General features: G+C 37.9%; 1 protein-coding gene across 1 annotated transcript in view; it reads left to right on the plus strand.

Moving 5' to 3' along the window:
- The window catches only part of NCKAP5 (NCK associated protein 5), a gene marked incomplete at both ends in the record, with an annotated part of 351,457 nt that overhangs the window by 253,586 nt on the left and 75,665 nt on the right, over positions 1–22,206 (plus strand). Inside the window, one exon of the mRNA XM_084289510.1 lies at positions 5,300–5,419. Within this exon, the coding sequence (XP_084145636.1) occupies positions 5,300–5,419 (120 nt within the window). The remainder of the gene's footprint in view (positions 1–5,299; positions 5,420–22,206) is intronic.

The raw sequence follows: 22,206 nt of genomic DNA on the forward strand, positions 1-22,206 counted from the left end.
AGTTGAACACAATTCCATGATGTCATTGTCTTAGGGGAAAAAGAACAAAAAATAAACAAACCCAAGATATAAAGATTTATAATAAGCTATAAACACTGCAGTATTCATGAAATGATCCCTTGTGTGATCTAGAACACTTGATGAATGTGCAATTATTAAAATGTTTTGGATCATTTAGCTTTAAAAAGACAAGTCTGAAAGGAACATAAATACAGTCTTTTAGTGCAGATAGTGCAAGGAAGAATATAAACTGTTTTGTCTACACTGAATGACAGGACAAGAAATAATGTTCTTAAAATGCAGCAAGAAACACCAAGATAATCAAAAACCTCCTCCATGCACCCAAAACCTTTGCAGATGCAAATATAACAACATATAGGAATAGTTTTAGGGGAGAGGCTCCAAAGCCTCTGTTAGGTTCGTTGTTTGGGGCAGGCATTCAAGGAAAGCCGAGGCAGGGGTCAGGACGCAGCTCAGGACTGAGGTGGTAGGAGGCTGGGCATAGGTGTAGCTTCAGGGTGGCTGCTGCACTGCTTTGGCATGAACGTGATGACCTTCAGCTTCGCCAACTAAATTAACAGAAGGGAGCATGCCTTGGCAGCAGGAGAGACAAACAGCTACAGCCCTAAACATCTGCACGTCAGTGAATACTAAGTATGTGCAGACTAGTGCATTTGTTCATCTGGACAGCAGGAAAAAGGATGGAGACCCTGCTCGGCACCTTGTTGGACCAATTTTTTTGCGAATCAACTTTATGACCTTCTGGACGGGATTAGGAGATGTTCAGGCAGATGTTCTGCCCCCAGTAAGTCTGCTTTTGGCTACCCTGCTGTGGAGGCAGAGATGGGCAGAGGTGATGTGTAGGTGAATGATGCAAGACTCTGGAGGGTGCCATTGCCAGTTTGGGCCACATGTTCCTGGAATCAGAAATCCAGAAGTAAGAATATTCCCTAAATCTCTTCCCCCAAGAACTGTGGCCACAAAACAGCTGTTTCCACAGGTTGGGGATTCATGTATCATTATTTCATCCCATGACTTACTGAAGCATGACAAAGCCTTTTGCTCTAGAAGAGGGATATTTCCTTACAGCTCTTGGAAGTATTGTAACTTGGAAGTGATCTTCATGAACCACAACATACGGGCAAGTTTGCACGGCTGCTGTCTGCCTTGTATTACTCTGCCTATACTCCCTATTCTCCATATACACATATACTGTATGGGCTGCATATCGTCAGAGGACTGCAGCCTACAGAGCTATTGCTGTAACACCTTTTAGAAACATCAGCTATTTTTTAAAAATCCCAAACCTGCGTTTCAGTACAGCTTAAATGAAGATGGAGGCATTTTCTTGTGTATTAACACAAAAAAAAACGGATCCACATATTGTAATATAAAACCATTTGTGATTAAATATTTACCAGAGGGTTAATCTCAGTGTATTCATCTCTACTTTGGGAATAACGTGGTTGTTTTCCAGTGAATAGAGGAGTTTCCTGAATCCCATTTCAAAGGTGTCAGACGTTTTGATGACTATGTACTTTCTCAGTAATGAATCCTCCCAAGCCCATAGGAACCAGTGAATTCATATGGATACAATAAAAACAGATCTGAATACATTTTAATAAAGTGATTTACTTAGTATTGATGGGAAGTAACAGCTGCTTACCTATTACTGAGTAATAACAGCTAATTTAATATCCATAGAAAGAGAAAAGAGGGTACTTTTCTAAATGCTAATGAATATTTAACTGTTAGAGTTCTCCTGACACCATTCATACAAGTCCTTTTATAAGAAAAGACAGGAACACAATAGCATGCAATAAAGAGGAACCTGGGCTCCTCACACCAGTCCCAAATAGGTGGATATCTGAATCCAAATAGTAACCAGTAAACAGATAAATCTAGGGTAGTGCAGCTAAGCAGTAAGACAGAGCCAGTCATGCCACAGTGAGATAACACACCTCTGGGGCATAGTGAGACATGAAGAAAAGCCGGGAGCTTTCAGAAAATGGAGAGGAGTGATTTTGTACAGTAACGCACACTGCGTAGGCTTTGCTGTGAGTTTGAAATTGTCCCTCAAGGACTAATTTTTGTTTAAATTAAGTACATGCTGTAATGTAACGAATAAAGCACTGTGTACTCACCAGTATGTGGAAGGACTGTGATTCCACTGAGAGATTCTGGTGACACAAATTGAGTGAGCAAAGCCTGAGTGATTTATCAATGTCACTGAAACCTTGAAATGGAATTACAGTCTTAAATGTACACGTTTCAAGTTGGTTGGTTGTTACAATACATATAGAATTTCTCTAATGTGGGAGGCTTTTTCTTTTTTTTACTGTGGATTGTGGAAAAAACTATATTAAATTGAGGTTTGTGCTGAATTAGCCAAACAACAAAAATTCACAATTCTATATGGCAAAATTATATGGATTTTCCACCACTAACTAATAGAAAATTTTACCTCTGGGAAATTTAAAAAGTCAAAAAAAAATGATTTGAGACAAACGTGTGTGCTCTGATACTTACTGGAAGCATCTATTCTTTCTCCTTCTATCCAAGGACTCCTCATATCACATGAGATGGTAAAAGTGCTGGGGACTGTATGTTTTATTTTATTTTCTTCATGTAAAACCTAGATCAGCAGTTTGAAATTTGAGCTATACCACTTAATTAAATTATCTTCTGATCTACGTATTTGCTTTTTGCATATTACCTTCTTCATTAGTATATTGAGGGAATATTGTTTTTTCAGGGTTTTGTAGGAAAGTCATTTCTCCTTTTTCATCAGTGAAATAAAACGAACTGGATTATTCAAACAGAAGAAGCACATTCAGAGGAAGAGCAGCACATTTCTGGAACCTCTAGAAATGGGCACTGAATCCCATTTTGGAGAAGAGTGGGACTCATACTGCAGAGAAAAAGCAAGAATAGAGAGATGCTCAGTTACTGCTATAGTGAGACCGTAGGAATACCTTACATATTGGAGAGATTGTGATCTTAATAGCTGGTCGTTTTGCGCTCAGGAGGGGAAAGAGTTATTTCAGACATTTGATAGTTTTATTAATTGGTAATTTTAAGACTTCAACTTTCTAAACTGAGATTTTATTTTACCAGAATACTGCTACCTTAATGTGCTTCATTTCTTCTCTGTACTATAAGTGGCATTGCCATTGGCACAGTTTATAGCATCTGGGTGGGTAATCTACTATCTTATATTTCACTTTTTACAGGAAGTCTAAAGTTTCGAACATAAATCTTACGGTTTTAGGACTGTACGATAAGAAAGTTTTGAGCAGAGGCATTGCTAAGATTTAATTTCTTTCTACAGTGTCAGTTTCTGTGAATCATTTTTCCCTTTCAGTACACTTAGTAGTGTTGAAATGTTAAATAATGTTGTAACAACCAAGGCTTTGTTTTAAATTCTCTGATTATTTGTGGAAGGCAGATAATGATGAATCTTGATGCTTGCACTTTCCTATTAGTAATTGCTTTCTGTGAGACCAGAGATAAAATAGGTCTCACTGTCAGAAATCAAAGCTTTAGATTTTTTATATAACATCAAATTCAAGATTTTGGGGGGGTTATGTTAAAAGGCTCTAACAATTTTACTTACAGCCTGATGGCCACTTAAAACAAATATTAAGCTGAGAACCTATCAAGAGAAAATAACTGCATTCATCCAGTAGCATCATAAAATCTGATGCATACTATATGCATAAAAAGATGTTTACAATTTTCTGAAAGTCTCAAGATGAGCTTACTTTATTGGGTATTCACCTCTTATAACCTCAGTGCTGGCTGCAGTGGAGACAAGAGCTACTGTAGGCAAGAATTTAGGCTACATCTGACTGCAGTTTCCTCCTCTGTGTTGTTTTCTCATGAGGGTAGGTCATTATGTTGATAATGGTATTGACAGGACAGCATATGGGGATCCAGAGGCCTGTTTCTCCACCTTCATATGGTGGGAAGTAAAATCAGTTAGGCAATACCACAGGGCAGCAACTGGCCTAAATTTAAAAGCATAAGGCAAGGTGTCTGGGGGGGATTCATTATTTATTTATTTTTTTAATAAAACTAGACATGGCTGCAGCTTATTACTTTTATATGTGATCTTTATTAGCAAACAGCTCTTCTTAATTTAAGAAGCTCCCATACCTCAAAGTAGACAGCTTCAGAAATTATGGGGGAAGGTGGAGTGTCCGATTCAGCTCTTTCCAAAATCAAAATCCTCTTTCTGATAGAATCCTTTACTCCTCCATGTGGCCAGGAAAAGCAGGTCTTGTATTGACATTAGAAATTAGATAGATAGATAGATAGATAGATAGATAGATAGATAGATAGATGGATAGATAATTTGCTGTATAGGGAAGCCACTAATGGCTTGTTCGTGATGAACCCACCATAGCCTTGGCTAAAAGACCTGCATCTTTCAGTTGTGGCAGTTACATCCTGTGCCTTACGATGCAGAGGTTTCACACTCTGCCTCTGCTTCTAATGGTCTTTATGCATTACCGCTGCTCTAATGGCCTATCTGAAGGCTTTTTGGTACCTCATATTGGAAATGGCAGGCAGGATCGCGTTCACAAGTGTGTCTGGTGAATTGACATCTAAGGCCTGGCCTCCTCTATGGTGACTAGTTACAGTGGGGAAGATACAGACCATGCACAACATGCAGCCAGCATTGCTGACTTGGTTATTCCAGAAAAAGCAGGGAGGGGATGCGACTTCAGAAGAGTACCTTGAAGGCACAGTGCCTCTTTGAACTTCTTTTTGCTATGGTGTGGCTGAAGCTTTTTCCTTAGCGTATGCTTATTACAATATTCATATCTTAATTGCTGTTTTCTGCTTTGAGCAGGATGCAAAATGAAACACGTTGCTAGCAGTCACTTTTTATACTAACAGAAACTCCTAAAGGATGTAGCATGTAACTGTCATTTTTCATTACAAGATTTTTTTGATGTTATCATGTGATGATCAAATAACCAGAGAAAATGAAGTAGCAAATTTTTCTGATCTGTATTATTTTAAAAGCTGTCTATGTTGTTCATATATATACAAGTTGATGCTCCATGCCTGTCAGTGTTCAAGAGGCATTTTGATAATGCCCTCAATAACGTGCTCTAATTTCTTTATCCCTGAAGTGGTCAGGCAGTTGGTTTTGATGATCTTTGTAGGTCTCTTCCGACTGCACTATTCTAAATTCTAAATTCCTTCTTAGAGTCTGACATTACATAGAGATTTTAAAATTGCTTCTGTTACCTGCTTTCTAATCTTCCTGTTTTCCCTTGTGCTGCAGGATCTGAGAGAAGAATGTATAAAGCTGAAAACGAGAGTTTTTGATTTGGAACAACAGAATCGAACGCTAAGTGTGCTTTTCCAGCAGAGAGTCAAACCAGCTTCTGACCTCCTCCTTCAGGTAGGAAATGGCCTTTGCAGAAGGAAAGCCATAAGCATTATATTTCTCACAATTATAAAATTCTCCTCTTCTTCTCTTTTTCTTAAGGTTATGTCAATAAGCAGGAAATGACAGTTGGTAGATTTAATACATCAGAAGAATGTCAGTTATCTATAATCTAATACCACTGAAACTGAAAGTGTACACCAATGAGTTATGATTACATATTATGTGCAAATGTGGAAAAAGGAGTATACCTGTGGAGTGACTTTCTTTTTCAGTGCTTCTTCACTATGATAAATGGAATTATATGGGTTCATTATCCCTCTGCAGGAGAGAAACTCAGATTCCTTAACATTCTGCTTGATGGTGAACAGTGTAATTTCCTGCAAGAAGACAGCCCATTTATTTAACTCCTGCCATATGTGTTACGAGGACTTAAGTACATCTTCACAAGCTTACAGAGATATTTTTTTTAACCTTTCATGGGAGGATATAGCTGAGGAACCAATTGACCCGTCTCCCACTCCTTTGCCATTCTGGAATAATAAGAGATGTTTCAGTATCCCTTTCGATTTGGCAAAGTCCATTATTATGAATTAATCCATCTTTTTGACATCCTTTTGTAGAAGTAGAATTGCTTTGCAGAACTTCCAACAAATCTGACCACGAGCTAGAAGAACAGTAAATGAAGACTAACTAGATTTTGCAAGTTTCAAACAACGGGGCAAAGTCTGGCTTTGGCAATGCATGTTATTATTATTAGAGAAAAAAAAATCATAAACTTAAGGGGAGAAATTTGGGTATCTCACCTAGTTAAATGATATTAAATGTGTGTCTTACTAAAATCGTCTGATGCTGTGCAAGTATATCTTGAAGTAAAATTTAGCCTTTGCACTATCGCTCAACACCTGACAGCTGCTAACTCTCATCATTTTGGGTTCTTTATTGAGGAAACATTGGTCTGCTCACCAACTGGTGCTTAAGGGCAAGGAATCCCCACAGTGAGAGCGAATAGCTGTGAAACTAAAGCACAGGCAAAGTGGTGCTAGGTCACCATCACAGGGATCTGTGTTCTTGCATTGTCCTCATATTCCTCATTTTGTGTTGATTTGGGTATTGCTAGGTCAGGACCCTCATTCTTTTGTTTTCTTTTATCCTGCCCCCTGCTTTCTTGCCTGTTTGTTCATCCTTCATAGACTCATGGTTGCTGTGTAAAACTGTTACATCTTTATTTATTCAGTCTTTAATGCATCCACTGCAGCATGCACGTTTATTGCTCACTTCTGATTTTGACAGTTCCATCACCTGCTCCTTCTTCCCATTTTCTTCTTTTGTTCCGTTTCCAAAGTGCCTAACTCTAGCCTGTGTTAGTATTGGGTTAGGTTGCACAGAAGTCAGACATTGCACATTCCTTACTGCCTAGTTATGTGGCAACAATAAGGCCAGGTTATTTTGGGAGTGTTACAGAAGTGTAAGATAACATCTGAAAAGTGGGATCGATGGTTTGACTTCAGTTCCTTGAAACTGGATCATGTCACTGCTGCAAAAGAAGTTGAAAGAGATGAACCTGCACCAAGTAGAAGAAAGGACTAAATGATGTAGGTTTTAGAGAGGGCTTCAAACTGTTTTATATTGTTGTCCCTGCACAGTTTGGCAGGCAGGTAATGTGTGTAGATTCCCCCCACACCCCTCACCCCTGCCCTTGTTTCACTGCTTTGTCTTTTTTGCCAAAGAAGAAAGAGAATTAAGATCATTCTTAAGGCCCATGTCGCACAGATGACAAAATGTGCTGTTATGTCCCTACACTATCAACAGATTTTAACCCCCCTCGGGGGAAAAAAAAAAAAAAAAAAAGGCAGCGAACAAGTTGCAGTGTACAGGAGAAAACGAAGAGCTTCTGTTAAAACACTTCATATGTCACTTTTACACACACACACACACACACACACACAAAGTCAATTAGTGAGTTTCCAGAAATCTATTTTTTTCTCCAATTTTACTCCAGACTCGAATTAGTGGTGTGTCATCTGTGATCTTGTAGACTGGGATGTAAAATCTAAAGAAGACTGTTTCCTTAGGGCTGAAATTAAGCAAATATTGTTGTGTGCCTGAAACAAAAATGGAAGAAAAGTTTTGATTATGTCTTTTTTGGAAATGCATAAACAGCAGGTTTAGAGCAAGAACTAAATATTTGTTTAAATCTCTCGCTCTCCAGTAGAGTACTAACTGTGTGGTTAAGGACATTTCTGTTAATTCACAGCCCTGATGAAAGTGAATGGACAAATACTGTTGGGGGGTGGTGGTGGTGTTACTTTTACCTTTCCCGTACTGTCTGGTACAGCGAAGTTTAATTTTATTTACATTTTGATCTCATCCTACAAGTATTTATACTCAGTACAATTAGAAATTTTCAATAATGCTGCAGAACGGGGTCTAAGCTAAAAATAAGTAATATTAATTACTTTGTCTGCATATCTTCTGTGATTTGGTTCTATATTACCATCAATTCATTCTGTGATTGGCACTAGAAAACTCTTGTACGAAAGACTAAGCTTATTTTTAAATCATAAACATTCTGAGTATCTCAGATTTCAACAGAAATATAGATTTCTTAAATAAGGTGAAATAGATTTCGCCATTACCCTAAGTTTCTTTGTTATTTGATTTTAAGCAAATTTTACACAATTTGTGTCTTCTTAGAAATCAGTTCATTCACTTTTTTTCCCAGTAAACAAATTGATTTAAATGTCTTGAACTTGACTGCAGAATAGTAGCCTGTGTACAGTACTGATTGCACTGCGTTGTTTTTCATCGTGCTTCTCACATAGATCAGAAGCAAAACTGATTGCTTCCAATTTAAAAACAAAATCATGTAGTGAAGGTTTTCATGACTGCTTCTGGAATCCTTCACTATAAAACTATTATTGAAAGTATTACACTCTCATGCATTTACAAGAAAAGTAAGTACTCATGAAATTGAAGGGCCTAATAATATTTTAAAAGAAATACATGTGTTTTCTTGAGGCATGTGATTAAGTAGATTGCCATATAAGTTCTTTGCTGCTAGAAATTCTGGTGTACTTACTGCTTGTAGTGACTGTGATACAGAGGACATCTCATTCCTGTCATGAAAAGATTAAATAACACAGGCTCTGATGCAAAATACAAGGAGGAGAAAGAGATAACTCAAGCATTTTTTTTTCACTACTTCTTTTGTGGATGATTTTAAGAGCTACCCTGTCTTTCTAGGGACGTTCTTTCTAACTGAATAGTGTGATTTACAAAGCCAGTATTAGGGTTATTAGGGTAGGTAAATAAGGAAGAATCTGATAACCTGTGGGTTTTTTGTTTGTTTTTATTTTTGTTTTTATATTATCCAATAAATCTCTCTGAAATGGCTTTCTGAAAATTTAGAAGCTTTGGAAAAGTGCTTCTGTCTCAGCACCATCTGAAGAAGAGGAATAGCTTTAGTTAGAAACTATCACAGAGGAGTGGCTTCTGCCAAGACAGCCTTCATTTTCCTCAGTTGATATGGTTGCTAAAAAGAGATGAAATTCTGCCTGTCATGGCAAAAAAGGTTTGGGAAAGAAAAACAGGAACTCCATTATGGTGAGGTACTTTGTATTTCATCTGGCAGTGGGAGATATAGTTGGGAATGACAGACAAAGGTTTAAAATAGGGTAGAGTGGAACTGGTTGGAAGCAAAGAGGTAAATTTGTGTAGGTGATGCTCAGAAGATTGATGAAGGGATGAGATAAATCTAAATAGAGGGTAAGGATAAGAAGAAGGGTAAGGGTAGGAAAACCGTTGAGAAAAAGGTAAGAAAAAAGGGTAAGGGTAGGAAAAAGAAGCAGCCTTAGATTAAACTTACCACTTTTGATTTGCCCATGGTCATGTATAGCATATATGAAATAGGTTTAAATGTAAATGTTAATATCACTTAATTTCTGTCTTTCCTTTACTTATTCGTTTTTAATAAATGGTACAGTGTTTTGTTCAGAGAAATGTAAAACTATTAAAATAACCAAATTATAGACTTTTATACTTTTTCTTTGTCGTCTCATAAAGTTGTTTGACTTTATTGGGTATAGACTACTCACTCTTGAGACAGATCTGTCTCGGGCCTTTTTTTTCTAGTTAGCCCTCTTGTTCTACTCATACTTGACAATATAATGATTGCCATCAAACCTGATTCTAGAATTGAATGTTTTTCCTTTGCAACAAGGATGACATTTATAGAGTTTTTGAGAGGTAAAAGGGGTCGGGGTTTGCCTTCTGATAGATATTGCAGTCGTTTATATAATGTATCTCTGTTTACATAAAAGGAAAATGTTTGTTAGATAAATTCTTCTCGTGGATAAAATTCTTGTTTTCACTTTTCATCCAGGAGGTTGCTGTTTATAAAGCAGGCAGGGAACTTACAGTGAAAGGTGTTAAAAAGTGCAGAGTAGCAACATTTATTGAATTGATTTACTTGATTAAATAAGTAATAAAATTTTCATAGTTGGGAAAGCATAAAATAATACTACTAATCACAAGATTTACAGTATCTCTGATCCCAAACTGTATTTTCATTGCCTTTTTATTCCCATCATAAAAATGCTACTTTACCAACTCCAGAACAAGGTAGGGAGAACTCCTGAAGCATCCATTTTCTCATTGTGTTTCTCTGGCTAGATTAGTTTCATTTATTACTCACGGACCATCCACATTGTTTAATTTCATGTCTAAGATTTTGTTTCGAGTGCTATAGCACAGTCTGCTGAATCCTTAGATTCAAATAATAACTACTTTGTTGTAACTGCATTGACATTAGCTCTTGTAATAACCTGACAACTGTGAGACATATGAGATAGACTGTAACTGTACGCACTTGGATGGAAACAGTTGTGCAACTTAGCAGGAAGGGGTAAATTACACTGACGACATTATTATATATGAGAAGGAAAAAGGGCAATTAATTGCCCTAACACCTGACAAAAGGAGATGGAGTGTCTGGCCTCAGAGCCTGACCTCTGGTTCAGACATCGTTAGACACGATGATGTCTGAATGCAGAAGGTTAAAAGTGAAGTTGCATCACCTTCCAGCAATTAGATATATGAAATGGTTAAGTATTTCGGAAAGAAAGTATTGGAGGGTTTGAAATTAAAGCTAAAGATCATCACACATTGTTAGAAAACAGTTTGTCAGCAGTCCAAATCTATTTAAATAACTGGATCGTTACACGCTGAGCAGCAGCATAATTCCCGTCTGACAGAAGCCAGCCACTCGTCCTGCCTGCTGCCTCTGGGCTCTTCAGAGAGCACGCAGACTTGAGACCGAGATCAGCAAATTTGTGTGTGAAGTTTGGAAACTCCCGCGGTTGACCTGCTTATTTTCTTACTTCACTTCTCTTCCTTGGTATCCATCACATTGTCAGGGTGCTCGTATTTGCAAATCTTCTGAAACTCCAGCTCCCGAACAGATTGGCAAATGGCCTTTTTTTCTCAGAAAATATTAAAGTAAAAATAAGGCATAACAGCTTCTGCAGTGATACGTAATGCTCTGTATTTCATCTCAGCTTAAATCACCAACATGGAATAATATATTCCATATATTGGAATATATTATTGGAACCATATTTCTTGCCCTTTTTACAGCTTCACATACATGCTGAAGAAATGTTAGAGGAATAAAGTATGGCTGAGAGCCTACTGGTTAAATGTATGGGTGACCAAAGTCAGTGATGAGAGAAGGAAAGAAAATATCCTCCAAAGCAAGTCCATCTAACCTCCCTAAATTAAGCTGCATGACCTCTAGTTTTGAAGGAACAGTGATAGGAGAATGCTTGGAAGAATGAGGCTAGACATCTGATAACCTGACAGCTCTAGAAAAAGGCTCTGAGATAAGCAGATTTTTGGGAGAGCACCTCGCATCGCTGGATGTCATCCACAACAGTGGCTCCCTACAGGTCATCTCTAGTCGCAAGGACGTAAGCTGACAGAAACAAACTTATCGAGTAGTTCAGTTGAAAAGGACCTTACAAAGATCCTCGAGTTCAACTGCCTGACCACTTCAGGGATAACCAAAAGCTCGAGCATATTAGTGAGGGTATTAACCCAATGCCTCCTGACCACCGACAGGCTTGGGGCACCAACCACCTCACTAGGAAGCCTGTGCCAGTGTTTGCCCACCTTCGTGGCAGAGAAATGTTTCCTCATGTCCAGTCTGAACATCCCCTGAGGCAGCTTTGTGCCATTCCTTTTTGTTATATCATGGATTACCAGGAAGATCAGTGTGAAAATCGTGGCTGTGTTGTGCAGACTTTCAAAAAGCTTTGTGAGAGAGATCCCTTGAACCACATGGCTGAGGAGGCCTTTCTTGTCCCTCACAAATATCAGTCTGTATCACCGGGGAAACCTGTCGTGCTCTTTTATAACTAGGGAAACTGTAAAACTCTCATTCTGAAAATAGAACATTTGCCAAAATGCTTTGCTGGATCTAAATCTAATTCAGGCTGATAAAGGAACATCACACACACACACACACACAAAGTTATAGACTGCGGCATGATATATGAAAGGAGAGCGAGGGTATTATCCTTCACAGCTTTTAAAACTAGAGCAAGCAAAGCACAGCTAGGTGTTGTGTGGAGAAGGGTATTTTTATTATCAGGGAGTTAGATCAACTTAGCTGATGGGTCTGCCCCATCTGTAATTTGTGTCTTGGTGACCTCCCTTCTTGTCAGACTGTTAATCCTTATTTCAGTACCTAAACTCTTCACTGATGTGCTCTTAAACAAAAAGAAAATAATGACTAAAGCTCACCATGTGCTGAAGAGCAGAGATGGTCTTTCAGAGTAAGCATACGTCAAGGAAACAGTGGGGCTGTGCTGATGCGACAGGCCTTAACAAAAGAAGTAAGATTTTGCTGCCTATTTTTTTAGACAAACATGCAACTGATGCTGAGTGAACTGTAGATTTCTCTTTATTTTATGCATGGATTTTTACTATCAGTGATGATACACATGATGGCAGGAATCCAATATGGCATTTGAAACCCTGAGCGAGTATGTAAGCAGTCATTAAGTACAACAACGTATTTCAAAGCTTTTCCTATCATTGTGTACATTCAGTGAGAGAAGACATCTAAGACAAAAGGTAAGAGTCCCACAGTACAAAACAGTATTTCTATATTCCAAACTTGCCCTGTGCTTCAAACTTACACTAAGCATGAAAAAGATACACTTTTTTTTTTTTTTTTTAATTTTCTGTGGTTACATTTAACCTATAGCAATGCTTAACTTAGAGAGAATAGCCCACTGGATGCAGTTTCAACCTGTGCTATTTGCTGACTGTATTGGCAACGTACTGTGTAAATCGTTGCATGAATCGTCAAAGAATAAGTATAGAGGCTGGTTACAAGGAATGCTTATTGTAGACTGAGAACTTTGTGAAAACTCTTTGAGTTACTCATGCCTTTAAATTTTGTATGACCAGCATCTTTTTTTTTTTTTTTTTGTATGATATATTTCAGGTTTTGATTAAATTTACAATGTTTTTGTTATGTTAGGTGTATTTAATCAAAAGTCATTCACTCTGGTTTCCTTTCTAAATGGAAAAATCTTTCTCATTGAAATTCTGATAGCAGAAATTATCATGTATTTGTTCTAATGCTATTGCAGTGTATGATATGCGCAGTACAAGCCATGTGTTACATATGGAAGTGTAATTTTGTGTCATCGGGTCATTTCTTGAAGCTTCCTGATTTTGAATTGCACAGCGGATTGAAATAGTAGCCACTGCAGGCCCTTCTTAAATACAGTGTGGATAAACAACAGGTGTGCTAGATAATTGTTGTTTCATCATGGTGCATATTTCACACTCCATAACTCCCAAATGAATTACCAAAAGAATGCATAAAATTAAATGATTCGAAGATTTTGAGGCCTTCTTCTTGTGGCAAAGTAGAAATCTATTGAAATTCTAAGGCAGTATAGAAGCATAATCATTATTATTACAGACGTGTTATGTTTCTCCTATTGCTCTAGTGGAGCTAAGTATGTCGTTTGTTTTCCTAAAAGACTTTGAAACTTAAATGAAGGACAACTGCTCAGAAGTATGCATGTATGAAATAAATAACAATAAGTAAACGATTAATTTAATTTCTAATTTTACTACACTTAATACGTGCAGAATTTCATTTAAATTGTACCTTACTCGTAACTGTGTTTCTATTACTGTTGAAGCATAGTGGTAGAGTCTAAGGACATGAATCAATCTGGAACTATGGCTCCTTTACTTCAAAAGTGGTGTGCTGATAAGTGCTTTGCTTAGTAACATTTAAGCATTTCAGATTATATCAGGTCAGTGTAATTTGCTAGTAATTTTAAATTACACATTCAATCAGATGAATCCAACATCATGCTAAGTGGTTTTTAGCACATAAAATTACTCAATAAGTATTTTCTGTTGCCATCTGTTACGAAAAAAAATAATTTCCCTGGCATGTACTCTGTATGTTTTGTGTACTTTTATGTATACTGTGCATGGAAGAAAGGGTTGGTAATTAAAATGAAATGTTATTCATAATGAATCATAAAACACCTACTGAACCAACCCCATCTTTTAGTATTGAATTTTACTAATGCTCTCCTTTGTTTCCCAAATGACCTATCTTCTTTAATGATGGTTTGGATACTGGTAAGATTCAGATCCTCATCCAGAGGCTGTGACACTATTGACTACGTCTCTGTTGACTTCGCTGAGAATGTGAAATACTGTATTGCAAGATAAAATCAGCACGTAGATGCTCAGTGAAACTGAAGAGTCCATTAGTGCCTTAACTCTTGTATTACCATCTGGGTATCTCTTGATAAGGGCAAGCTGAAAGGAAAAGTTACCTTTGTCATTAAATCTTTAATAATGTGATATTGACAAACTTGAGTCTTACTGTATTTTTAGCATTTTTAGATTGCATTCCTGCTCATTTCTGCCTGGATGTGAGCAAGCTGTGTTTCATTAGTCACTAACAGATGTCTGGATGCAGGGAGGAGCAGTGATTTGTCTGTGTCCTGTGTGCATTACAAGGGCATCTTGAACATTATGAATTAAACTCCATCTTACTGGGTTAAAAGTATGGAAACCGGAGTGTCAAAGTAATGACATCTGGAATTAATATCAGTGCTTTAAAAACTCAAACAGATAGCACTTTTCCGTTCCTTCTTCTGGTATACACCTTCTGAGATGAATTACTTCATTTTGTAGTGTTTTGATTCTAAATTTTTATAGTCAGTCATATTTTAAAAGCAGAAATGCTTCATCTAATGTGTTTAAGTTTCCTTTCACTTACTCTTAACCCTCCCCCCCTTTTTTTCCCTAAATAAGCATTGCATCCTCCTCCTGTTCTGTAGATACATATATGTCTAGGTACACTTATGGATTATAGATAATGTGAGTGTGAACACGAACCAGACATTAGCATTGTATTTTAGAGGCTTGCTTAAATTTATTCCATTAAATGGTCCTTAGGAGGTTCTTGACAATAATTAGACATATAGGTAGCTTTGCTACCAGTCTTTACCAGTTCATGGGGGAATAACAAATGGAATTAACCTTTAATTTAGGTCTTTAGGTCCTTCGCGTACACAGGCCCAGACTTTCAAGTGTTCAGGCATTTTGCTGAGCTCTTCTAAAAATCTGGCTACTTATTTGGTGCTGAACCAGGGGCTGACCCTTTTTGAAACTCCTATATAATACCTCCTAAGCCCTGCTTTTATCTACGGTAAAATAATGATCAATTCACAAGGTCACAGATTCCTAATCAAGAGTTGGCACCGCTTCTTCCGAGCATGTACAGCTGCCGAAGGGGTCTGCAGCTCTCAGCTTTCCATGGTTCATGGCTGCTGCGAGCCCAGGGCAGGCTGCCTCCGGGGACATTCTGGCAGCAGGGTGGGAGAGGAACTCTCTTTAATGCCACCGTGTGCCAGGGCTTGGCACTCACAGGGCTGGTCCAGGTCCTGCACAGCGCGTAGAGGGCACTGTACTCGCAAGAGCCCAGTCTGGCCCAGGAGCAATGGCTGATGGTATTTATTTTCCATTTCCATAAGTACCTGGTATCCAGGCATCCAAGAAAACCACTTTAAAAAGGCTCTCCTTATTTGAAATTATTCTGTCAGAGCGAAAAACAATGCATTAATGTTGGAGAGAAAATATGTATGTAAATGTCTTAAACTAACAATAACGTTATTTCCTTAAATCCTCCTACTACTTTTACACTCTTTTCAGTCCAGCTGACATTTCGACAATTTCACCAAAAAAAGGAAAAAAAAAAAAAAAAGAATAAGGAAGGGTGGAGGGATTGTGAAACCTTTCAAATGCATAATTTTGAAGCAAGGAAAATACGACTTGTTCAACATTAACCTTGACAAATTCGTGCTCCTGTCATTTAAATGAATGAACCTTTCCAGTGTCTAGCTTGCTGGACCTTGAGAAACAGCAGTGAGGAAGGACTGTAAAAATGATGCTCATATCTCTTAAATTATTTTTTCTGAGTAAATGAATGATTTCAGTGCAAACCAAATAAGGATGAATCTGCTCGCTTGAATCACCTGTTCACAGCCAATGAACTTCCATGTGAAGCGGCGTTCGCCCTCCTCTGTTGCCATGTATTGATCTAAAACATCTTCCCCGAGCCTTCTCTCTCCTTTTCCTCCTACAGGCAAAAGGTTAGAGTTAGATAATAGTATTAATTTTCCAGACATCTGCACATGTTTTAATAGCCTTTAGAAGGTTTGAAATGGTTTCTGTTTGACCACCACAGGGCTAAAATGCCATTAAGACTTAGATTGTAGCAATACATAACAATCATAGCCCCGTAGTTCAACCTGGCAATAAAAAAGCTAATTTATTTTATTGTAGATTTAAATTAATGTGATGAACTCCTCTCTCAACAGGGGCTGTAACACCACTCTTACAAAAATACCATTGCCCTGCATATTTTCAAAACCAGATAAAAACCTCTGCAACAAACCTCGAGTATAATTTTGTTCTGTCTGCTTTTGAGTGCTCGTACATGTGTTTGTGTTCACATAATGCCATTCCTGAAACCACGTTGTTTCTTCTATCATACCTAAATTCTTACACTCATTTTTATCTAACATCTCTTCACTCTTAGAGGCAACAGAAAGAAGGTGATTAATAAATCCAGGGCAATGTCCAGTGTTAACCTTTATTTTATTTTATGTTTTTACCACCCTGAGAACTGGTATTTTCTCATGGGGAAAAATTTTTACTAGTTAGGTAAATTGAGTTTTAAATAGCTTTTAAAAATTAGACATATGCTGTTAATAAGGATAATTTTGAAAATCTGTAAAAACAATTCTTAGAGCTCAGACAGCTTTCATTTCCAACTATATGCCAGAGGAAAGCTTCAGTGTATCCTATTATAAAGTGATAAAGCAGCATTTGATAGCAGCAGCTTCTGTGATAAAATGATCATGGCAGCACTGAGAACGAATCTAATAAGGGAATTGATCTGTAGATTCCAATTCTGTAAGAGCCAACATCGATCAACATAAATGTCAATAACAAGATCGTATTGAGGGCTGCCTAATTCCTTTAGATGATTTTGGGGCATAGTCAGAAAGTGAATGTGAAAATGAGTTTTAAACTGTAAGAATCACAAATTCAAAGACCAAAATTATTTTGTGCTACCAGGAATATCTCTGGCTGTCATAGTATCAGTGATCAGTATCAATTTATCAGCATGTTGAAATTAGTGAGTAATTTAATCAGATTATTATTGATAACGCGATTGCAATTGTCTAAGTAACACTAAACCTTCAACACTTTTCAGCTGTATTTTCATGTTAAAGCGTTTCTTAAATACAGTGAAATAATAACAAACACTCCACCTTTTCACTGTTAAAGCACAGATAGCATGTGAAAGGCATGCCATAAAAGATTAATGGCATTGTTCTTCCTTGTCACAGAAGTTTAGTATAAAGCTGTTTTCTAGACTGATTTTGACCACGCTGAGATGTGAAGGAAAACTGGTGTTGTTTGTGAGCAGTGCAGGAAGGGAAGGTTGCAGAACGTGCAGATGTCTGCCTCCATGCTTGGGTGTTCCTATAATTCATAGCACCAGCATGAGGCTGGCATCCATTTAGCAAAGTGGAATTAACATATGGATTTCTATCAGATCAATAGAAAGGTATTTACAAAAAGCATGTACTGTTTTGTACCAAATTAATGAGAAAAAGTAAATATATAAACTTAATAAGAGGCTTGACTCTTCTACAATACTATTCTCACAAAACTGCTGTTTTACCATACTCCAAGGACTCTTCCAAGAGAAAGCTTGTTTAAAACATTTATTTCATTAATTGTTTACATTCTGAGTAGCTGATTACCAGGTCATTGATGTAAACTGTTGACTTTACAGTAATTACAAACCACAGGGAACTTTATGCGTACATTTTCCTAAGAAATTAAATTAGCTCCTTGTATTATTACTGCAATATTTACAGGCTCCTACTGTAGTGCTATTAAAACCACATTGGAGTCTTAGAGCTTGAGAACACTGATAGAGTTATAAAAACAAAACTAGGATCAGGGAGGATTACTTTCTGTCTTTCAATGTAACTTTTATTTAAAACAGTTTATGAAAATTAATGAAACGAAGGGATTTGGAAGAGGAGTAATTTTAGGCTTACAATAATATTGCCAACTCTGTGAAGAATTCAGAGAGATTATGTTATTTATGTTTATGCATCAAATGTCTGCTTAATACCTCCCAATTTATACCCTAGGATATAAGTTTTCAACCTTCTGAGTTCCTTACTTTGGAATCTAATTGACTGGTTTTTCCTCTCTCTGAATGGTTTGATAATAACAGAGAGCAGCAAGCCTGGAAAACCTGAAGTAGATGCAAGTGAAGCTTTTGTTTTGTTTTGTTTTGTTTTTGTGCTGGATTTGCCTTGTTAACAGGATTTTCCGATGTAGTTTTAGCACCCTAATCTTCTATACAAATGTTTGTAATATCATACCCGTGTACTTTGTCTTGGACGTTGTCAGTTAAGTCTCAGTGAACTCGCCTGGAGGATTTGCCAGCAAAACTGACAAACTGCTGTTGTACTGGGTATGAATTTAAAGTCTAGCATCTGCTAGATGTTAGATCCCCAGACGTCACGTTTTTTAGCAATGTCCACCTAGTAGTAGGGGAGACAGCAAAAACAAATGGCAAAAATCAAATTAGAACTTGCATGGAAATATTTTGGTTAGATTAATAGAAAATTCAAATCTGCTTGACTTGAAATTTCTGGAATAACTGGAGGCTGCCTTTTTTGTACCATGAAATGTTTTAGCTTACTGAAATGTATTTTATAGTTGAGCCTTTAATATTCATATTTTCTATAACTCTTTCCCCTGTTAACACTGGGCAATACTGTAAGTTTGTGATTCTGTTTCCTGTATTTTACACAGCCAGTAAATAAGGCCAATAAATACCAGCCTCTCGCTGCTCACTCCTAGCACTGTGAGAGTTATCCTGGGGTTCACTCGCTGTGGATTAACCCCCCTCCTCCCACCAAAAATAAATCTAACCAGCTGTAGTGGCATGTTTCCCACGGTATGAGAGGTGAGAACCCTAGCAGCATCACACAGGGCAATGAATTTCAGGTGACCCATCAGACAGACAGAGCAGAGTACTAAGTATGAAAGGCAGCATATTTGCTGGTGCTAATTACCACGGGGTGTAAGACTTCTGAGTTGCTTTGTCTATTCCAGACAGAGCTGTATAATGTTTCATGTTGTGTGCTTTTGCCAAATATCAAGTACCTCTGCTGAGTGCCTGATCTGTTAGAAATGGAGCCTGTAACAACAAGGAAAGAGTGAAAAGAGTTTTGTGTGATGCCTTAGCTTTACGATGAGAAGTTGTGTGTGCCTGCTGGTATAGAGGCAAACTTGTGCATTGACAGCTTCTTGATGTCTAAGAAGTGATGAGAGTAGAACAATTTGGGGCCGGGAGCAGCATTTGGAACAGACAGAGGCTGTTCGTTTCCCACTCTGTGTTTAGCCTCAGTCCTGGACAAGGTTTGGCAGGAGAAGGGAGCTCCCTGACAAGTTGGCTGCACAGTGCACGTTCTCCCAGCTGTCTCCTGTGGCCAGCTCCCGTTGCCCATACTGCAGAGAGATATTCACTTTCTGCAGGGGATGCTCTGCAGCAGCAGAGCAGGCCAGAGCAGAGCTATGGCGAACCTCTCGTTGCTCCTGTGCTTCACCCATACCTTGCCATTTCTTTTTCCTTGATGCAATATTTTGTTGCTTAAGGACATGCACAGGTACAGACTGATTGGTCACTTTTGCTATAGGTACAAGTGAAAATACAAATCTAAGTATTTGTGTCAATCTCACGTAGTCCTATAAAACTTGGTCTCTTTCTAACACTTGTTAAAAATATAGAAAAGCATACCCTTATGTGGTTCATGTTGCATTGCACTACTCTGTGCAACTTATAAGATAAGGCTGTGTTTTGTTTTCAGAACTGGTGGAAAAATTCATTTTATTAACTGCCTATTTCTGTGAAGAAATACCAGAACACAGTTGTGAATAAGGAACCTTATTTGATGCAAAGGCACTCCTGAAAAGTGGTTAAAAAGGACATAAATGCTTCTTAAAGACATGCTGAATTCTTCAGCTCAAGCACCATAAGGCTGGACTTGATTTTAGTCTAAAATATTTATCAGAGAGAAACAGTCAGAGGTAATGTCATGCTGTTAGGGTAAATGATTGCAAAGCAGACTATTAGGGAATTAGAAGGAAAAAAGCATGGATATTTCCATAGTGAAATGTCCTTGAAATTAACCTAAAGGATACAGGTATAAAAAGGAGTATGAAGTGGTATAAATGATGCACAAGAAGTCTGCTAGGAAGCTGCCTGTCTTCATATTCAATAGACAGCTGGAAGGATGAAGGCAAGTTCTTAACCAAGCTGATTTACTCGTGTAAAGTGCTCAGTATGCCAACTGCTATTGCCATTATAAACTGTGAAATGTTCTGTTTATAGGAAGTGAGCAGTAGGAAAGTAGGACATAATTCTGAATTTTCTATTAAATATATAACTTCCGAGTGTTGAAATATTTATCATTTTATTTTCATTGCATCAGTTACATATGATGAAACATCAGGCATTGCTGCATGCACACAGTGTACGATTTCAAGTGTATTTCCTACATTAGTGATTATTGGAATTAAATACAATGGAAGCACCTTTATATAACATTCACTTTTGCTTCATAGTTGGCTGTTTTCTGTTGACAACAACTTGTTCAGCACACTTTAAAAAGCAGATTTACCAGATGCCAGAAGCACATGTATTGCAGTCTCTGATTTGTCTAAAGGCAAAATCTATTTCTGCTTTCAGAAGTTGAACTTCATTTTATTATTTTTCCATACATTTAACATTCTCCTTTATTTCAGAATATCAGCTGTATGAGAAGTTCACCCTTCATGCTTTGAATAGTGTGTGTTCTTAATCTAGCTAACCTCTGATGGAGTAGGTGAAAGTTATTCTCTCTCCATCTGAATCCCTCTGCAATGCATCTAGGGACGAAAATGCACCTAGGGACTGAAAAAATCAGCATTCAGTTTCAAGACAGATGTTATTTCTGCATAAACCAGTATTAAGTGAATTGCATACCTAATCACATACATATATATTTGGTCTGCTATCTGCCAGGGTGCAATGGAAATGCAGGATGGAGTGCTATTTCTGTAAGACCTTTGAAACTAAATCTCATCCTAGGTGGGATTAATTCATAGCTGGACTCTGCTTTGGATGGATATAGCAGTTATGAGCAAAGGATCAGGAGTGAAAAAGTCGCCTAGCAAGAGTTGTTGAGCTTCTGTCACAGCTGTATCAGCACTCTTCTCGTGTTGTACATTTGTTGCGTGTTTTTGGTAGAGCTACTAAGGCTTGCTTATTTAGTACAGCCAGGGTAGAACCAGAGCAGGTGTGTTGCTGCCTGTGGATTTGAGAGGAACTTTCTTTGTGCAGAGAATTATTAAAAATGGGTGGTGTGAAGGCTGCAGAGAAGGTATTCCCTGCCAGTCGTGTTGCAACAGCTGCTCTGTGTGGGAGAGAAGTCCAGAGTTTGCCTTTTCAGTGTTGTGATGCCCCGGATAGCAGCAGAGACGAGGGGATGCACCAAACAAACATTTGCAGCTCTGGCTCAGAGCACCAGGATGAAAATGTCTCTCTCAGAACCTCGAGAATTTCTTTCTTGTGAATGATGGGCTTTGGCTCATGTGAGAAAAACAAAGCCAATTGATTTAATAGCAATTAACTCATCCGATATTGGAGAGTCATACGCAGTTTGGCATAATTCATTGAAAATTGTTCTGGCAATGCTGCAGGCCATTAGACATTTTAAAAAGGAGATGGGAACTGATAGATATTCTGTGCAGATCCAGTCACGAGGCACTGTGGAGTCTCCCTGTAATACTGCCTCATGCCAGGAGGCCGGAGCCTTCTTTTATCTTCCTAGAAAGCCTTAATAAGGATGTCGCTGTGGGGAGGGGGGCTGGCCTTCCGTCTGATGGATTGGTTATCTGCTGCCAGATAATTGTATTTCCTATTGCACTTGATATAATAGGTTTCCACCTAAATTATCAATTACTTTGTTTTTATTTTTTATGTGGGTTACAGGAGTTATTCTTGACTTTGAGCCATATTGCTCCATCTTGGCTGAAAACACAGGCAAGCCGGGAGAGAGACCATGGCAATAAAGCCTGGGAAACACCACGATCTCATAACCGAAGGTGGA

Source organism: Netta rufina (genome assembly GCF_964035555.1).
Source record: "Netta rufina genome assembly, chromosome: 6".
Lineage (NCBI taxonomy): Eukaryota > Metazoa > Chordata > Aves > Anseriformes > Anatidae > Netta > Netta rufina.